This window comes from Cavia porcellus, unplaced genomic scaffold (assembly GCF_034190915.1).
Source record: "Cavia porcellus strain 051 isolate PalLab524CR breed Dunkin Hartley unplaced genomic scaffold, mCavPor4.1 scaffold_6, whole genome shotgun sequence".
NCBI classification, from domain to species: domain Eukaryota; kingdom Metazoa; phylum Chordata; class Mammalia; order Rodentia; family Caviidae; genus Cavia; species Cavia porcellus.
Genome location: NW_026947489.1, coordinates 41045037 through 41065898, shown reverse-complemented (window position 1 = coordinate 41065898; position 20862 = coordinate 41045037). Strand labels below are relative to the sequence as shown.

General features: G+C 40.3%; 1 protein-coding gene across 2 annotated transcripts in view; it reads right to left on the bottom strand.

Annotated features, from left to right (window-relative positions):
- Nup210l (nucleoporin 210 like) overlaps window positions 1-20862 on the bottom strand; it is a 128019-nt gene that overhangs the window by 48434 nt on the left and 58723 nt on the right. For both annotated transcript variants that reach the window (XM_063250482.1, XM_063250480.1), the window contains 5 exons: window positions 10391-10583; window positions 7530-7618; window positions 6421-6525; window positions 5961-6062; window positions 4716-4844 (listed from right to left, as the gene is read on the bottom strand). In XM_063250482.1, coding sequence (XP_063106552.1) covers window positions 4716-4844; window positions 5961-6062; window positions 6421-6525; window positions 7530-7618; window positions 10391-10583 — 618 coding nt within the window. The remainder of the gene's footprint in view (window positions 1-4715; window positions 4845-5960; window positions 6063-6420; window positions 6526-7529; window positions 7619-10390; window positions 10584-20862) is intronic.

Genomic DNA, 20862 nt, shown 5'->3' with positions numbered 1-20862 from the left:
ATGGGGAGGCTGATGTGGAAGCCTCAAACCCACCTCTCTCCTTCACCGCACCTGGAAGCCTGAGGGAACTCCAGCAGTCTGGGCGCAGATATCCAGAGTCCTCCAGACACGCAGAGAGGCCAGTGAGGGCACCCCAGATCTGCCCAGCTCCTCCTCTGCAGACTTATGGCCAGGCGCGGCAGCTAAACAGGCTGGGCTAGGCTGGTAGTGTGGGCCAGCCCACCTATCGGGAGCTCAGCAGGTCTCCAAGTGAAGCCGGGAATGGGGAGGCTGATGTGGAAGCCTCAAACCCACCTCTCTCCTTCACTGCACCTGGAAGCCTGAGGGAACTCCAGCAGTCTGGGCGCAGATATCCAGAGTCCTCCAGACACGCAGAGAGGCCAGTGAGGGCACCCCAGATCTGCCCAGCTCCTCCTCTGCAGACCTATGGCCAGGCGCGGCAGCTAAACAGGCTGGGCTAGGCTGGTAGTGTGGGCCAGCCCACCTATGGGGAGCTCAGCAGGTCTCCAAATGAAGCCGGGAATGGGGAGGCTGATGTGGAAGCCTCAAACCCACCTCTCTCCTTCACTGCACCTGGAAGCCTGAGGGAACTCCAGCAGTCTGGGCGCAGATATCCAGAGTCCTCCAGACACGCAGAGAGGCTAGTGAGGGCACCCCAGATCTGCCCAGCTCCTCCTCTGCAGACCTATGGCCAGGCGCGGCAGCTAAACAGGCTGGGCTAGGCTGGTAGTGTGGGCCAGCCCACCTATCGGGAGCTCAGCAGGTCTCCAAATGAAGCCGGAATGGGGAGGCTGATGTGGAAGCCTCAAACCCACCTCTCTCCTTCACTGCACCTGGAAGCCTGAGGGAACTCCAGCAGTCTGGGCGCAGATATCCAGAGTCCTCCAGACACGCAGAGAGGCCAGTGAGGGCACCCCAGATCTGCCCAGCTCCTCCTCTGCAGACCTATGGCCAGGCGCGGCAGCTAAACAGGCTGGGCTAGGCTGGTAGTGTGGGCCAGCCCACCTATCGGGAGCTCAGCAGGTCTCCAAATGAAGCCAGGAATGGGGAGGCTGATGTGGAAGCCTCAAACCCACCTCTCTCCTTCACTGCACCTGGAAGCCTGAGGGAACTCCAGCAGTCTGGGCGCAGATATCCAGAGTCCTCCAGACACGCAGAGAGGCCAGTGAGGGCACCCCAGATCTGCCCAGCTCCTCCTCTGCAGACCTATGGCCAGGCGCCAGTTTTACGTCTTCTTGACCCAGTTTTGGTATTTCATATGTTTCTAGGAATCTGTCCATTTCTTCTATATTATCAAGTCTATGAGAGTAGAGGTTTTTGAAATAGGTATTGATGATCTTCTGTATTTCCACAGGGTCTTTAGTGATTTCACCCCTTTCATTATTTATTGCATGAATTTGAGTTTTTCTTTCCTTTTTATAATAAGGGTTGGCTAGAGGCATATCAACTGATCCGTCCCGCGGATCGGTCCGTGGGTCTCGAACTGGAGAGGGGATGGAGATGGGGGCTGGGCAAGAGGAAAGAGAGATGGAGACAGGTTGAGATTCCAATCGAGTCTCATTTATTCTTAAAATGGCTACAATTTATATAGGGTGGAGGCGGGCCAATGGGGCAGGAAGAGGGCACAGAGTTTTATCTGATAGGTCATCGTCACATCCGGATATATGACATAAGCAGGAGAGGATTATGAGTAATGTAGGCAGACATGAGGATCATGGGAAATGTAGGCTGACACACAAAATGCCCTCAGGTGGGAGGGGGCAGGGCAGCAGCAGCCATTCTGAGCTGCTCCCTACAATCAACTTTATTTATTCTTTCAAAGAACCAACTCTTTGATTCATTAATTCTTTGGATTGTTTTCTTAGTCTCTATTGTGTTAATTTCTGCTCTGATTTTTATAATTTCCTGCCTTCTTTTGGATTTGCACTTGACTTGCTCTTCTTTTTTCTAGATGTCTGAGGTGTAGCATCAGGTTATTTGTATTGATTCTGTTTTCCTGATGTGGGAATTCACTGCAATAAATTTTCCTCTGAGGACTGCTTTCATTGTGTTCCTCAGATTCCGGTAAGATGTATTTGTATTTTTGTTTGCTTGTATATATTGCTTAATTTCTTCTTTAATTTCCTTTGTGACCCATTGATTGCTCAGGAGTGTATTATTCAATTTCCATGTGTTTGTGGGGTTTTTGCAGGTTTTTTTGTCATTAATTTCTAGTTTCATGGTGCTATGATCTGATAATATGCATGGGATAATTTCAATTCTTTTGCATTTACTTAAGCATGTTCTGTGGGCTGGTATATGGCCTATATTAGAGAATGTTTGATGTTCTGCTGAGAAGAATGTATATTCTGATGTTGGGTGGAACACTCCATATACATCCGCCAAGTCCATTTGTTCACAGATGTGATTCAGTTTGTTATTTCTTTGCTGATTTTCTGTCTAGTTGATCTGTCCCTTTGTGTCAATGGTGTGTTAAGGTCTCCTATTATAACTGTGTTATTGCTTATTTGATTTTTCATTTTGGTTAATATTTGTTTTGTACAGCTGGGTGCTCCCAAATTTGATGCATATGTATTTAAGATTGTTATCTCTTCTTCTTGAAGTTTTCCCCCTAAGTAGTATGTAGTGACTTTCTTGATCTATTTGGATCATTCTTGGTTTGACTTCAACCAACCTTCACATTGTCTGAAAACAGAATAGCTACCCCTGCTTTTTGGGGAGATCCTGTTGCATGGAGTATTGTTCTCCATTCTTTGACTTTCAGTCTATGAGTTTACTTTGGGGTTAGATGGGTTTCTCGTATACAGCATATGTTTGGATGTTTTTTCTTGATCCAGTCTGTCAGTCTGTTTCTTTTAATTAGTGAATTGAGGCCATTTACATTAATGGTTATAACTATTATATATTGGTTTACTTTTGACATGTTATCTTCTGTTGATTCTTTACCTTTTCACTTTGTTTGTTTGCCTTGCTTAGTGATTTTTTCCTATGTCTATCTAGAATGTCTTTCAGTATTCTTTGCAGGGTTGGTTTGGTGGTCATGAAGTTCTTCAGCTGTTCTTTGTCATGGAAGTATCATATTTCTCCATCCATTTTGAAGGACAGTTTTTCAGGGTACATCAGTCTGGGTTGGAAGTCATTTTCCTTTAGGATCTGAAATACCTCACTCCATGTTCTTCTTGACTTCATTGTTTGTGTTGAGAAGTCTGTTGTGATTCTGATAGGCTTTCCTTTATATATCTGTCTCCTCTCTCTAGCAGCTTTTAATATTCTGTTCTCATGTTGGATTTGTGGGATGTTGATTATTACATGTCTGGGTGTAGTTTTATTTTGGTTATGGTTATTTGGAGTTCTATATGCTTCACTGATCTGTATGTCAGTTTCCATTCTCATGTTTGGAAAATTTTCAACTATATTTCTGTAAATAGCCTCGATATCATTTGTGTTGTCACCTTCTTTTTCATGTATACCTATCAATCTTACGTTGCTTTTCTTTGTTTCATTTTGCAGCTGTTGAACTGTTATTTCTAATTCTTTGTTATTTTTATTTTTGTCTTTTTCCTTTTTATCTGTACCGGGGATCAAACTCACGACTGCCTGCTTACAAGGCAGGCGCTTATGCAGCTGAGCTAAATTCCCAGCCCCTCTTTGTTATTTTTAAAAGATCTTTCCTGTTCACTAACTGGAATCTTGTCTTCAAGGTCTGAAATTCTATCTTCAATTTCATTGAGGTGGTTTTGCCAACTTTCAATGGAATTTTTGACTTCCTGTATATCTCTTTGAATCTGCTTCATGCATTGTTTGTTTCTTATACTGTTCATTCAGAATTTCCATCTTTTCACATTATTCCTCTAATTTTTTTAACTATGTCTTCCTTTATATGTGTTAATCATTTATTTAATTACATTTATCATTTCTTCTTTTACCTGGGAGGTTATTTCTGATCTGAGTTCTTTTATAGCTTCCTGGAGTTGTTTCTTTACTTCAGCTGTTATCATTTCAGGAATTTCAGGAGTATGGCTTATATTTTTTTCTGTATCCATGTCTCCTAGGCTTGGTTGGGTTAGGCTGGAAGTTTTTTGAGATTGCATTTTGCTCTTTCATTTTGTCATTTTCCTATATTTCTGGGTTTCGAGTGATGTTCCAAAGCTTCCCCCATGCACTGGGAATCTCCTGGCCCACTTTTGGCTCTTGGGGTAGACTGCAGACAATGCTAGCCACTTGGTGTCACTGGGCATGGCCCAGTTAGGCCCAAAGAGACCTCTGGTGCATCCTCCGGTGATTTGGATGCTGGGTGTGGTCATACCAACTGAGAGTGATGTTCCAAAGCTTCCCCTGTGTGCTGGGAATCAACTCACACACTTTTGGCTCCTGGGACTACATGCAGGCCCCTGAATGGTGTTATTTAAGGAAAATTCTCCCACTAACTTACTAAAAGTCCTGACACACACACAGTAGTTGAGCTGAGATACAGTAAGTGATGCTGGGGAATGAGAGGAAGCTGGTTTTCCTTTTTTTTTTTTTTTTTTTTTTTGTCTTTTTGAGACAAGGTCTTAATATGCAGTTCAGGCTGGCCTTGAGCTCACTTTGTAGCCCAGGCTGGTCTCTAACTCCCAAGAATCCTCCTGCCTCAGCCTCCCAAGTGCTGGGATTACAGATGTGAGCCACCACACCCAGTTTGGTTTTCCTTCTGAATTGAAGGCAGCACCTCTCACCTTATCAATCAGATCGAGCTCCAGCTCTTGTATGTCTGATATCCTCAGGTGGGCTTTTGCTGGACCAGAGAAAGCCAGGCACAGATCATAGACTTCCAAGGTGAGAGATCCGGGCTGTACAGGAACTACCTACAAGAAAGATGGCAGCTGGTAAAACAGAAAACATGTTCCAGTCATAATCACAGCAACTGCTTTCATCTCAAGCAGATCATATATCTTACTTCTTTTGAGAGGGGAACTCTCAGAGGTCAGGTTAGATGGTAGAGGCTCAGCATAGTATGTAACCTGAAAATAATATTTCAGTTTATGGAATAATAAACACCTTAAATATTAACTGATAAAGAACAGAGTTTAAGTTGACTGAATTTAAGGGGAATTCAATCCACACAACTTGTCTTCAGCTTGTCTTAAGTATGGCTTTTTGTTGTTCATTTGGAGTTAGGGTCTCATTATGTAGTTCAGTCTGGACTCAGAAATAAAGAGATCCTCCTGACTCAACCTCCCAAGTGCTGGGACTGCAAGTATTCACCACCATGCCTGGCTTGTTTTGTTTGGTTTTGAGACACAGTCTCACTATGTACAGAAAAGCCTGGCCTTGAACTTACTATATAGCCCAGCATTTTGAAATCATAAACCTGTCTTAGACTCCTATGTACTGGTATTTTATTTTGTTTTCCTTTACTTATTTTTAGTACATGTGCTGCTGAAGCGGGCATTTTTTTTTTTAATTTTAAGACAGGGTCTCCCTATGTAGTTCTCACTGGCTCTGAACTCACTATGTAACCCAGGATGGCCTTGAACTCAATAGTGATTCTTCTGCCTCAGCCTCCCGGCAATAGTACATTTAAATATTGATACAGTTATGTGTTTTGAACTTTATAAAAATGAACCTTTTGTGGAACTTTTCTAATTATATGTCTCATATAACTGTGCCCAGTGCTGTAGGCAGCTACAGGAAAAGCCCTTATTTCTGGCTGAAGAGTCTACAGGTTGAAGATGGAAAGAGGCCAATGTTGCTTTTTCATGGTATGAGGATTCACCTATTCTTGATGCTGACTCCCCATCTGCAATCTTTTTTATTTCTTTGCTTTGTGACAGGTTCTCGCTAAGTTACTGAGTTGCCCTGACTAGGCTGAACTGTTACTTTTGTACCAAGTTTTATACACAAGAGGGAATTTTCCCACTCCTTCAGTGAAGAAGGAGCTTCAGTCTGTGACCATCAATCTGGAACATCCTTCCGCTCACCTGCACTGAGCTCTCTGCTTCTCTGTAAGTGATGGTGACGATGCCCTGCTCCCGGCTGCTGACTGCAAAGTAACCAGACCCTTCCACAAGGCTGAATACCTCCTATGGAAAAAGCAGACCAATGACGGCATACTCTTCTGTTTACAAACAGCTCAAAGAAAAACGTCTGTCTAGAAACAGTATGATATTAAAAGATTTATGTCAACGGACAAAAACCAAAATGATTAATAAAGTGTAACTTTTAATATGATAGCTGGGGTATAGCTCAGCAGTGCAGTGCTTGCCTGGCAAGCGTGATGTCCTGATTCAATTCCTGGTATAAAAAAAAAAAGAATATTCTAGCTAAAAAAAGAAAGTATGCAATTAACTTTATTAAACAGATGAGTAAAATTGTTATACTGTGAAATATAAAGTCCTCTCTGTAATATGATTGCACTTACTAGATTCATAAAGTGTCTACCTGCACATCAGGGTGGTTGTAAATGGTAGCATTCTCCGGCAACACAGTCACATCATCCACCAGGAGCAGCTCCACAGTTGCAGATCTGGGCACATTGGAAATGTCCTAGCCATGCAGTGAAACCCACAGAGGTAAATGAACATAAATTTCTAATTCCTGAGCACAGTGGGAGAAATTCCTGTACTCACTCAAGTGCCAAAGACAACAGAATCACAGGGGAGTATAGTTCTCAGATTTACATTACTTATAAACAACTTTTAAAGAAGAGCCTTGTCAGGAATGGTGGTGCGCACCTATAATCTCAGCACTTGGGAAGTTGAAGCAGGACGACCATGGTGAGTTCAAGGCCAGCATGGGCTGTAGAGTTCAGGGTCAGTCTGAACTACAGATAAAAGACCTTATGTCAAAAAAATTATTTATTGGGGCTGGGGATTAAGCTCAGCAGCATAAGCGCCTGCCTTGGAAGCAGGCAGTCATGAGTTCGATCCCCGGTACTGAAAAAAAAAAAAGAAAAAGACAAAAAAATTATTTATTTAGTCATGCACTGGTGATTGAACCCAGGGTACTTGAGCACAGACCTACATTGTCAGCTTTTATTACTTTTAATTTTTTGACACAGGGTTTCATTATGTAGCTCAAGCTTTCCTTGAACTCACTATGTAGTCTAGGATGGCCTTGAATTCATAGTGATCCTCCTGCTTCAGCCTCCAGAGTGGTGAGGTTACAGTTATTTGCCACCACACCTAAAAATTTAATTTTGAGTGTGCTGAGCATTGAACCCAGGGTCTTTGCACTGAGTTATAGTCAACCCATTTAAAAAATTTGAGGCAGTGTCTTGCTAAGTTGCCCAGGCTAGATTCCAAACTGTGATCCTTCTACCCCATCTACAGTAGATTTATTACCGTACCTGAGGTTAGGCTATGTTTCTTTTTTGTTTCGTTGCGACAGGGTCTTGCTATGTAATTCAAGTAAGTTTATTTACTGTGTGGCTCAGGATGGCCTCAAATTCATAGTGGTCCTCATGCTTCTATCTCCTGAGTACTGGGATTACACATATATGTTACCATGCCTGGCTTGGCTATGTTTCTTATATCACAGACTCTCCTTACCTTTGGGCTTTTCTTCTCTGAATATCCCACAAAACTGACTCCAATGAATACAGTCCCTTTTATCTGATGTACTTTAAGGATCTGATGACCTGAAAACGTGGAAGAAAATACTCTGAGAAATAAAAACAGACAGAATACAAAATGTCTACAGGAAACTAAATTCTGCCACAATTTCTCCAATTTTTTTGAGACAGAGTCTTGCTTTGCAGTTCAGACTGGACTTTAAGTCACTATGTAGCCCAGGATGGCCTCAGACTCACCAGTGACCCTCCTGCCACAGCCTTCCAAGTACTGGGATTATAGGCGTGCAACACCATGCTAACTATTCCAAACTGTTTTATTGCAGGAGAAAAAAAAACATTAAGTGGGGGAAATATACAAGGAAATATAATAGTGGGGTTTTGCTGGCACTGTCACTATATTCCTATATGACCCTAACCAACCAATTTTTCTATCAGTTCCTTTATTAAATGAGGAATTGGGCAAGGCAAAAACTAAAATTCTTATCTATTTATCATTGTTTGTTGCTGTTCCGTTTTGTTTTGTTTCTTTGTGACAGGATTTCAATTTATAGTCCAGCTTGGCCTTGAACTCATGATGACCATTTTACTTCAGCTTTCCAAATGCAGAAATTATAGGTGTGAGCCATCATGTCCAAGAGCTTCATCTATTTACTATAGTAACCTTAGGTCCTAAGGCTGTGTGGTATGATAATAACTAAATATATGGGGCTGGGGATTTAGCTCAGCGGCATAAGCACCTGCCTTGCAAGTGTGTGATCGTAAGTTTGATCCCTGGTACCGATAAAAAAAGAAAAAGACAAAAAAAAAACTAAATATATGTTTGATAAATGGGTAAATTTACATGAGAAAGTATAAACAGAAAATGTATGCAGGGATTTGTCTCATATATAGTCGGCAGAAGTCAGTAGATAGGAACAAAAAAGGTTAAGTGAGAGATTCATGTTGGGTGTGGTGGGTAATGCCTATAATCCCAGCACTCAGGGGGCTGAGGCAAGAGGATCATTGCAAATTTGAGGACAGCAGCCTGGACAACTTATCACTATATATAGTGATAAGGCCAGTCTGAACTACATAGTGAGACACTCTGTCTCTGTCTCTGTCTCTCTCTCTCTATTGAGAGATAGGTTTAGAAACACATTTTAGAATGATCACCCAGAGTACTAGAATGGAGGATGGATTGGAGAAGAGAGGTACCTGATGAGACACTAGTGTTAGGCAGCTACTGTGGTAATGTAGTAGAGGTGATAAGGATTTTCAGAGCTGAAAAAGAAGGGATGAAACAAAAGACATAGCTAGGTGTGGTGGAACATGCTTGTAATCTCAGCATGTTTTGGGGAGGATGAGGCAGGAGAATCACTGTGACAATCAATCAACCAGTCAATCAATAGAGGCCAAATGATATTTAGGAACTAACACTAATTGTACTTGGGACTGTGGGTAGGGAATGGGTTAACTCTTGTTGCACTTTCTGTGGAGTGAAGTCACCTTTCTCACTGCCTCTCCTTTACCCTCTCAGTGTGTGTGTGTGGAGGTCTATTCTATTAGTGACCCACAGTGGATTACGCCCTTGTGTGGTCCTCAGCCACCTTGCTTCTGGTTTGGCCAGGTGACCTTTTAACGATGGGTATCAGCTGTGTGCCACAAATAGAGGTCTGATGAACGCTGGCATATGGGTCTTGCTGCCCTTGTCTCGTGTCTTTGTCCCTTATCTAACCCAGCTTTCTTCAACCCAGTCTTGCTGTTTCCTCAAAACAACTACCCCTTTGGGTCTCAGCAGAGATATATCGCCTTTTCTGCTTCCTTTCAGCTAGGCCCCCCTATTAGAAGCTCTCCAGGCACCCTGAATTTGCCATTATCCAATACAGTACTGATAAAATATTAATCTACTAGGTGTGGTTATGTCTGTTTTAACTCATCATTATAGTTCCAGTGCCTAGCAGAGGGTGTGATATTATAGTAGCTATTCAATAAATATTTGCTAACAATAAATAATACTTCCCTAATGTTAGAGAAGTAAGGGTAACATTTTAAATTAATTTAAATATTATATTCTTTGAGAAATGTTAGATCTAGGTTTTGCAAACAAGAAAATCTACCTAGTATGTTTCTGAAAAAAGTAAATAAATAAAATATGAAAGGTTATACACAATAAAGTCTAAAGTAAAACTGTCATCTATAAGGAAATACTTAGTGTGAGCCATTTAGAAAGCATGGTATAGGAAAGGCTTTGTAGCTGGGCATGGTGACAAATGCCTGGAATCCCAGCACTCACCAGGTAGAGGCAGTATCACTGAGTGTGAGGCCAGCCTGGGCTACACAGGACACAGGGTTCTGTCTCAAAAAATTAGGTTTTGAACTTTTTTTTTGTCTTTTTGAGACAGGGCTTCACTATGCAGTTCAGGCTGGCCTTGAACTCACTTTGTAGCCCAGGCTGGTCTCAAAATTGAAGCAATGCTCCTGCCTCAGTCCCCTGAGTGCTGGGATTACAGGTGTGTGTCACCACATCAAGCAAAAAAATAAAAACTAAAATTAAAATAAGAAAGCAAGGGACAGGACAGGGAGGGAAGAGGAAAAGAGAGGAGACATGAAGAAAGGAGAGGAGAAGAGAGGAGAGGAGAAGAGTAGAGAGCAGAGGGGAGGAGAGGAGAAGAGAGAAAAGAAGAGGAGAGGAGAAGAGAGGGGAGAAGAGTGGAGAGCAGAGGGGAGGAGAGGAGAAGAGAGAAAAGGAGAGAAGAGAGGAGAGAAGAGTGGAGAACAGAGGGGAGGAGAGGAGAAGAGAGGAGAGAAGAGTAGAGGAGAGGAGAGAAGGAGAAGAGAAGATTGTAACTTTCACATTACCATGTGCCCGGGCCTGCCCACTGCCATCATCTTTGGCTACCATCTCCATTGATACAAAATCTTCCAAATGGGCTAGTGTTTCATTGGAAGATTTCCATCGTAGCATTAGAGAGCTGAAGTTATCAAACTTTCTTCTGTGCTGATCAAATACTGCAAGTTCCAGGACTGTGTCCCTCAGGCTTGATACAGGAATCTGCATTAAAATAAAAAACATTGAAAAAAGTTTTAAAAAACCCAAATAGCTCTAGAGGTTGCCTGCTGTTTCCTGCCTTCTTCTCGCCATGCCAGGACTGTTTCTCCTCTGCCAGGCCCCTTTGCCCTGCCACCCTGCTTTAGAGCCAGCTGACTAGGGCTGCAACCTCTAAAAACTGTGCACTAAATAAACTTTTTCTCTCTTCCTGTGCGGGTGTCAGTTATTTTGTTCCAGCAATGACAAAAGTAACTAAGACATACATGAATCAAAGATTGACCAAATTGAAGGAGAAACTGACAATTCAATTATGATGGCTGGACACTTCAATACCCCACTTTCATTAACAGACAGAACAAGTAGACAGAAGTTCAAAAAGGAAACAAAAGATTTAAACAGCATTATAAACCCACTAGGCCTCAAAGACATTTATAGAACACTTTGCAGCGATAGGAGGATGTACTCTTCTTAAGTGGACATGGAGCATCCTCTGGGATTGGTTGGACATAAAATAAATCTCAACAAAAGGATTGAAGTCAACAACAGTGGAGTGAAATTAGAAATCAATGATGGGAAATTTTCAATATTCACAAATAAACAGAAATTAAAACACTCCTAAATAGCAGTAGGCCAAAAAGGAGATTACGAAAGTAAATTACAGCTAGACATGGTGGGACACATCTGCAATCCTAGCACGGGGAGAGTGAGGCAGGAGCACTGCTATGAGTTAAAGGCCAGTGTGGACTAGATAGTGAGTTGGAGGCCAGCCTCAATTACAAAGTGTGAACCTGTCTCAAAACAAACAGGACTCAGTGGCATAAGTGCCTGCCTGGCAAGCACAAGGCATTTGGTACCAGGTACTGAACTGAGTTCAGTACCTGGTACCAAAACACAGACAAACAATTTATATTAAAAAACAAGGAATATCTCAAATTAATAACCTAATCTCCCACTGTAAGAAACTAGAAAAATGCTGGGCGTGGTGGTATACTCTTATAATCTCAGTATTTGGGAGGCTGAGGCAGGAGAACTGTTTGCAAATTACAAACCAGCCTGGGCTACAAAGTGAGCCCGAGGCCAGCCTGAACTGCATAGTGAGACCCTGTCTCAAAAAGACAAAAAGTAAAACAAACAAACAAACAAAAAAAACAAACAAAACTAGAAAAAGATGAGCAAACTACAGTAAATCCAAGCAAAACAAATGGAGGAAATAATAAAGAAATGTTAAATTAAATAAATTAAGTAGAAAATAGAAAACTTCAAAAATAAAAGTTGATTTTTTGAGATGATTAACAAAATTGACCATCTTTTAGTTAGAATGACCTACAGAAAAGAGAAGACTCAATTTATTAAAATAAGTAAGATGATGTGGAAAACAGTAAAATAAAGCATCATTCATTGTGGACAGTACAATGAGAACATTTCTTATGATTTGGTACATGCCTGACAACCAATATTTCAAGTTGCCAGGATTCAAACTTTCCCAGAAACACAAGAACACTCTATCCTGTTGCCTTTCACAAGCAAGGATGTGTTTTCAAATGGCCAACAGCTCCCCTACACCTCCCTCCAGCCCCTCTAGGCTCAGGTGTAGTTCCCTTTCCTGGCTGTCTTGCTGTCACTCACAGCAAATTTCCTTCTGTGTTTATTCTGCTTGTGGGAAATTGTTCTGCTCACATCACAGCCTTCCTTGTGTCATCATACACAGAAAAAAAGAAGATTTTAGTCCTATCACCACAGAACAGAGTTATAAATATTATAAACAACTACAAATCTACAAATTAGGTAGCCAAGCTGGGCCTGGAGAGTGGGCCTCTAGTCTCAGTATTCAGCAGGATGAGACAGGAGGATTGCTTGAGCCCAGTCAGTCTTGGCAATACAGTGAAACACAGATTTAGAAAAAAATTAACTACCCTAGTTGAAATGCATAAATTCCTAGAAAAACACAAATAACCCATACTGATCCATTACAAATACAAAACTCTGACTAAATTTACCACAATGAAATTTAATAATTAGAAAAAAAAAAAGGCCTGGCATGGTGGTGCATGCCTGTAATTCCAGTACTCAGGAAGCAGAGGTAGAAGGATTGTGGTGAACTGAAGACCAGCCTGGACTACACAGTGAGTTCAAGGTCAACCTAGAATATACAGTAGTATAATCTTTAAAAAAATCAATCAATGCAATAGACAAATTAAGTCAGGCATTGTGGTGCATTCCTGTAATTCCAGCACTTGAGAGGCTAAGGCAGGAGTATATTGGTGAGTCCAAGGGCAGCCTGGGCTTCATAGTTCACCTAAACTACACAGCAAGACCCTGTCTCCAAAACAGAGTAACTCAGATTAATAGAATAAGGAAAAACAAATGATCATCTCAAAAGATGCAGAAGGAGCCTTTGACAAAATGTAGTATCTTTCATAATTAAAAACATTTAATAATCTTCATCGTGTAAAGCACATCTGTGCCATGTCCAATACCAACAGCAGACTAAGGACCACAATCCACCTCCCTGTAAGAACAGGAATAAAGTAAGGACATCTGCTCTCACCGCCCCTCTTCAACACTGTGCTGGAGGTTCTAGTTAGAGGCAACCAAGCAGGAAAACCAAGTAAAGGCACTTGGATTAGAGAGGGAGATATACAACTATCTCCATTTGCAAGCAATACGATTTTGTGAATTTTGATATATCTCAAAACAAAGCAACTATAGGAACGAGTGAGTACAACTATATTACAGATGTAAGACCAATATGCAAAACACAGTTGTATTTGTATACATTTGCAATGGACAACCTGAAAATGGGTTATAGAAATAACACCACTTATGGTAGCACCAAATAGAACAAAATTGAGTAAATGTAACAAAAGGAATGCCAGACTTACATATTTAATTTTTTAAATTTATTTTTATTATTTTGGGTTTTTTGGAGATAGGGTATTAGGATGTAGCCCAGGCTGGCATCTAACTCACAGTGATCTTTCTGCCTTAAACTTCTAAATGCTAGGTTTACAGGCATGTACCACCATGCCCAGCTGCCTATTTTATTTTATTTTGTCTTTGTGAGACAGGGTCTTGATATGCAGTTCAGGCTGGCCTGGAAGCTCACTTTGTAACCCAGGCTGGTCTCAAACTTGCAGTGATTCTCCTGTCTTAGCTTCCCAAGTGCTGGGATTATAGGTGTGTGCCACCAGGCCTGGCTACCAACCTATATACTTTAAAGGAGAAAACACTGTTAAATGAAATTAGAGAAGCCCTAAATAAATGAAAGACATTCCATGTTCATGCACTGGAAGGCAGGATTGTTCAGAGAGCAATGAACACAAATACACAATGTCAAGGCAATCCCTGTCTTAACTGAAATCACTGTGGCTTCTCTGCAGAAACTGATAAACCATAGGGTGCTACGGTTTGGATATGGCCGAGTGAGTCCCCCCCAATTTTTTTTTTTTTTTAATCTTTTATCAGTACCAGGGATCGAACTCACAACCACCTGCTTACAAGGCAGGTGCTTATGCCGCTGAGCTAAATCCTCAGCCCCCGACCCCCCCAAGTCTTTATATGCAGAAATTTAATCACCATCATGAGGTATTAACCTCTATTCCTCATACTGCGTCATAGATGCCATACCATACTTTCCAATGAAAAGATACACTTCAGCATAATGGTGGGTGTCTTGTAACTGCTGGGGGGATCCCAAAAGCAACCTTTGTATTCACTCACTTGATACGACAAATGGCAAGATGTGTTTACATCTGTGTCAAGCTTTTTTTTTTTTCTTTTTTCGTGAGACAGGGTCTTACTATACAGTTTAGGCTGGCCTTGATCTTGCTTATGTAGCTGAGGCTGACCTCAAACGCATGGTGATCCTTCTGCTTCAGCCTGCTAAGTGCTGGTACTACAGGCACACACCACCATATCCAGCATGTGCATTGTGTGAACAGGTAAGTTTTACTCATATTATATGCTGTTACATTTTTGTATATTTATAATTTTTTATCAAATTTTTTCTTTTGATTTTTCTTGTAGAATTAGACTAATTTAGTACAACATTGTAAGAAAATCTGCTTTAACAACTTCAGAAGGAGGTTGAAAGTGAGTCATCAGGTGATTTGTCTACCAATGATGACTTGGATCATGTAAGCCAAAGAAATTAGCAGATATGACAGATACAACCAAAATATGACAGATAGAGAAGTACAGAATGAAGCCCTTAATTCAAATGAAGAAGAAAACAGTAATATCAAATATTTGACCTACACACAAGACACTGACTCAAAAAAAAAAAGGCCAACAATAACGAGAGAGAGAGAGAGAGAGAGAGAGAAAGACAGAGAGAGAGACAGAGAGAGACAGAGAGAGAGTCAGAGTTAGACAGCAAGCACAAAATACCACAGAGAAATTTTCTTACAAGGACTGGGATTGGAATTGATAAATAATAAATTATAACAGAGGTAGAACAGTACATATCTGTCAAAGAAGCCCTCAAAAGAATTCTGGAGCAGACTGGTGAACAAACAGATTAAACATTACAAGAACCTCCTAAGAAAAGAGGAAGACTAGGAAGATGTTACCTATGTCCTACCAAGGAAGAAAGGAAAACAAAACCCATGTGCTGTCATGGGAAGTGATTCTTGTGTATGGGACATGCTGTTCTCAGGTGAGAAAATGGCTTAGGTGTGAATACTAAAGTAAAGACTACTTATGTGGTAGTGTTTTATTTATATTTTCATTGTAGTTCACGTGGGAATTTCTGCTGTTGTATTTTAGATTTAGTAAGTAAAAGGTTGATGTAGAAAATGTCGATGCAAACAATTTGTATTTTTGGTAGTTTATTTTATTGACATTTCACTTTCCTGCTAAGTAGACATTATATAATAGGAACCTCCTGACAAAAGAAGAAGGGAGACAAGAGAGAGGACGAGTATGGCCTGTCAAACAGGAAAGGAAAGCTGTGCGCATGCGCTGTCAGTGTGAGACTCGTGTACGGAACACACGGCTGTCATGCACGAAGACTGCCTTAGATGTGATATTTGAAGCAGTGATGGCAGTTTTTTTGTATTCTCACTGTAGTTCACATAGGAGTTTCTTCTTTATTAATTTATTTATTTGAGACAGGGTTTTGTTGTGTAGTTTGGGTTGGGGTTGAACTATGTAGCCCAGGCTGGTTTTCAATTTGCAGTGATCCTCCAGCCTCAACCTCCTGAGCTCTGGAATTATAGATATGTGTAAGTAGGTAAACAGTTGATATTGAAAATGTTTTTTGTTTGTCTTTTTAAAAAAATTTTGTCTTTTTCGTTTTTATCGGTAACAGGGATCGAACTCACGAGTGACTGCTTGCAAGGCAGGCGCTTATGCCGTTGAGCTAAATCCCCAGCCCCTTGTTTATCTTTTGAGACAGGGTTTTGCGATGTATTTCAGGCTGGCCTTGAGCTCACTATGTACCCAAACAGGCTTCAAATTCATGGTGATCCTCGAGTCTCAACCTCTTGAGTGCTGGGATTACAGGTGTGCATCACCATGCCAGATGATGTTGAAAATGTTCATGATGGCTGGATGTGGTGACTCATGCCTGTAATCCCAGCACTTAAAAGGTTGAGGCAGAAGGACTGCTGTGAGTTGAAGGCACCTTGTCTCAAAAAGACCAAAAAAAAATTTTTAAAAAGGTATGGCGAGAAAAAGAAAAGACAGACCAGTATAGTAATGCATCAGTGGCTGGGAAGTCAATTATCTCCTGATGGGTTCTTCTCCACTCCCAAACAGCCACTATTTATTAGGTGTATACAGTGATAGGTGGGACTAGCAAAGGATTACAATTTAGCAGAAGACTCAGACTCAGGAGGCATAGATGATCTTATGGTTAGAAGTATCTTGTTCTGGAGTATAATCCTGGGATAACTCAAGAGGGTGAAGACGATCTTATGCTTAGAAGAATCTTGTCCTGGAGTACAATCCTGAGATGACTCAAGAAGGCATAGATGATCTTATGCCTACAGGAGTCAATAGGAAATCTCAGGTGGGTGGTACTAATAATTCCAAACCTCCATTTTATCCCATAGGGAAGTATGCAGAATTAGCCATTGTGAATTTGTGGTCCCCAATGTATTCCCTTTTTCATTTTTATAATTGAAGCAGTTGAAACCGCATATAGGATATACATCTTTTGTTTGTACTTTTCTGTTGGGTGTTTAAGACCAAGCTACAGTGAGGCTTGTGTTAATAAAATTTAACTTCTTTGCTATCTATCAAGGTCAGTTAAGCCTCCTTGGGAAGTACCCTGGAACCATGCACAGCACCTTTTGGTGCATCTGTCAGTATCAACTTTTGGATGAGTCACAGCCATTGCTTGACCAAACTGCTTTCCATGGAAGCTTGTGAGACTTTTCTCTCCTGGTGACTCTCCTTAGGCACACTTTTCCTCTGTGGTCCCATAACCTCCTTGATCAGGAGATCTGGACTCATGAGTATAGGATGTCACAGCAAAAATTCTCTTATGCCCTGGGGCCTAAGAACCTCAGAAGGCCAGAGTCAAAATACTGGCTTTTCTCTTGTTTATTTTTCTAGGTTTTGGTCTCCAAATCTCAGTTGTTGAATATCCAGAAGAAAAGATTGATAATATTACAGGGTAATAATGCAGTAAGCTAAAAATTACTACTTACCTGAATATCAAACATCTTAGAACATAAAATAGAACCATTATTTTTCATCAACCATGGATGTTCTGGCACTAACAGTTACATATTTTACACAGAAAATTATAAATCAAAATCATACATATTATTATATCATGATAATTATGATATTTTTATAATAATCTGAATTTCCATTTTGACATAAAATGCCCCTTTTAGTCAATCAATCCTACCTGACACATAAAAAGTTTTTATCTAACTTGTTGACCTTTAGTGGAATGTACATCTCATAAATTTTTGTTATTGGCAGAGGTCTGAATATAAAACAAAAATCTATTACCATAAATAATCCCTGTTTTACAGTTTGGGGGACCTGTACATCTGGAAGCATACACACATTTAATACATCATGAGGTTAGTAACAATTGTCAGAGCTAAATGAAAACCTTTATACCAGAGCACCTTTAAATATGAACCTTATTGTCTAGAAAATTTAATCTCTTAATATTATGATATGTTCACATTGGTTAAATGTGAACATATCACAATAACGTATTTTAAAGAAAATTTATTGGGGTGTCTCCCATAAGGCTATGGCAATTATTGGGACTCCCTATTAATGAACAAGGACTGGAGAAATATCTCCAGGCAGCTGCTTCCTTATTCATCTATTGGAATTCTATCCAATAGTTTTCCAAGCCTGAACAATCCCTCAAAAATTTCAAAATTGCAAAAAAAGAAAAAAATTAATTTTTGAGCTCAATTATAATAGCTTTTTATGGAACAGACAGACAAAGCAAATATATACAAGACAGTTCATAAAATCAGCATGAACTCAAATATATTTGGCCATTTTGAGTTATGATGACTCTTATAGTTTTCATATTTGTAACTATAATTAGGACATTTTATAGGTCAATTACCAAAATATCTTGTAATAAGAGTTAGAAGGAATTAAATCTTTTAATGTGGAGCTCTAAGATGATGGTTTGTCTGACTGGAATTTCCAGCTATACAGGTTACTCACTATTGTTTTGATAGCCATATTTATAGGGTAGTCATATCTGATGGCAAAAACTGCTGGTTTTTTTTTTTTTTTACAGCTACATTTGGGGGCCAAAAACTGCTGTTTTTATAGCCACATGTAACGGTTTCTGCTAATGGAACAGACTGTTAATGGTAATTTTAACTATCTAGGAGATTAGCAGGCCAGGTTTGTGTATATAAAGAGATTATCTCCGGAGAGTGGACAGTTTACAAGATATTCTGGAGAGAAACCATGAGGAGAGGCAGTCCCCTGGGGACTGAGGCTGTGCTTGTTTCCAAATGCCTGCTTCTATTTAAAACTGCTATTAAATTTGCAAGTTTCCCTAGGAGTGTTTTGTTCTATCAATGAACCTATCCATGTTACAGAAATCAATCAGCCTGCCTTGTGCTATAAAAACCAGTCAGCATCATTATTGAGGATAGGAGTTAATCTCCAGGTCTGCCTGGAGACAGATCCATTAGATTAAAACCTATACATTTATTTACAAGAGCTTCCAGGATTATATCTAGACCTGCTTTTTTAATATTACCCAGAGATAAATGAAGATCCATTTGTCTCTGAAAGAGACCAAAGAAGGGAAAATCTACCATTCTGGCAATTTGTCCATTGGTGAGAGAATTTCCTAGGATTAAATACTGTTATTTCTCAAGGCCAGGACAGTGGAGAAGTGACAGAAGAGTGACTCCAAGTATAGTACAGGAACCAAATCCTAACCATTCAGGTGAAAAAAGACAAATAAAATTGAGAATCTTCCCAGGATGAATCTATAATCCTTAGCAAAACATGCCTCTAGAAACAGAGATTATGATTGACTTCAGCTGCATTGTCAAACAGAAAATCAAACCAATAGTCAAAGAATATGAATGGCTGCTTTTAACATTTTGAAAGAGTGAAAGGAAATGAAAATGTTTCAATTTTATCTTTTAGGGTTTAATTTCTCATAAATGACTCTGAATCAAAAGTTCCAAAATACTAGCCTGTAAAAAGATCTATCACCTCTGGGGACATACAGAGGCAGGTAGTATCCAGAAAAATCAGTTGTAGGAAAGAGTATAATCTGAGCAATTAGATCACCAGGTTCAATCTCCCAAATATCAGTGGAAGACAATGCAACTGTTATTTCTTGATGAAAATCACTACTTATTATAGTAGGAATTATAGTAACTCCTTTAGGGATTAAACTTGATTTTCCAGTAATTAATCCTATATTCCCTTCTGGTGGTGGCCCATAGATTCCAATGGGGATTAAAATTGGTTTATCTCCACCAATAAATGAACGCAGGAAGCTCCTGGTAAATCTAACCTTGCACTCTGGGTAGTTCCTTGCAGGAGGGAGTTAATGTCATGTCTTGCCCTCATTCTGGCAGAGGAACTGATGCTTTTTTTTGGTTTGGACCAGATATAGCTGGTTCAACTGTGCCTGGGATAGCAGGACACTGTTTGATACTGTCCCCTGTGTTTATGTCTGGTCCTGGGGAAGGGCCAATTCTCTATTTTCCTGAAGCAAGGGTGTGTCATCCTTAGGAAATCTAGACCTATATATAGTCTTTTGCCCAGTGAAAACCTTTAATGCCACCTAGACATGGAGTATGGGGTAAACTGGAGCTTGGTTTAGTAAAAGCCTGCGTAGTTGAGGGAGTTGGTACCTTCATAGGATCTGGGCAGTGTTGGTGAGTATGTTCTTGATTACTGCAGTTAAAACATTTGACTGTATCAGCTTTATGGGCAAGATGCTGGGATATAGCCTGTGCCGTGAGAGCAGAAATGTGAGTGGTAGATCCAATATTTTGGCATGCTTGTATGTAAGTAGGTAAGTAATTAGTATGAAGCACTGAGGCTGAGGCTCATTTACATTCCGCATTAATGTTCTCATATGCTGACAAAAGAGTATTTAGGCTGCACTGCCATAAGAAATCTGTCTATTTACAACCTCTTGCAATCTACCTACAAATTGAGTGTAACTTTCTGTGTGACCCTGGAGTATCTGGGTAAATCTGCTAGTATTGGGTGTACCATCTTCTGAGGCAGAAATCCACACTTGGCATAGTAGTTCTTACGTACTATGTGAAAAGAAGGGATGGTGTGTGTGCTTCAGCCTTTAAATCAGCATATCTGTCCATGCCAGATAATATTTCCTAAGTAATAGCTTGTAAGTTTTCATCCTTAGTATCTTGATTATTCTGAGCTTGTTCAGAAATAAGTGTTTGTAGATGTGATTCTACAAAATGTGGGAATTGTGCCGATGATAGACATGTGTGTGTGAGATGGGTTACATCACCTGGCACCATTTGGAAGCCTTGAATTAGTTTATCTAAGCAACCAAGAGTGTATGGACCCTGGACTCCATTATCAAGCACACTCTGCCTCAATTTTTTCAAGAGTAAAATGTTAAAAGCTTTGTGTGTAGTGGGCTTATAAGCTGGGTGCTCTAGATCTGCCTCTTCTGTGATTGGCAAGCATAATACCTGTGGAATAGTTCCATGTACTATACTTTAGCTTCTTATGGGGGAGGGAAAATGGGTACTGTATGAAGCACAGGAGCAGAAGTATTATTTCCCAAATGGGGTGCAGAGAACGAAGCTGAGAGTATGAGTAAATTGAAAAA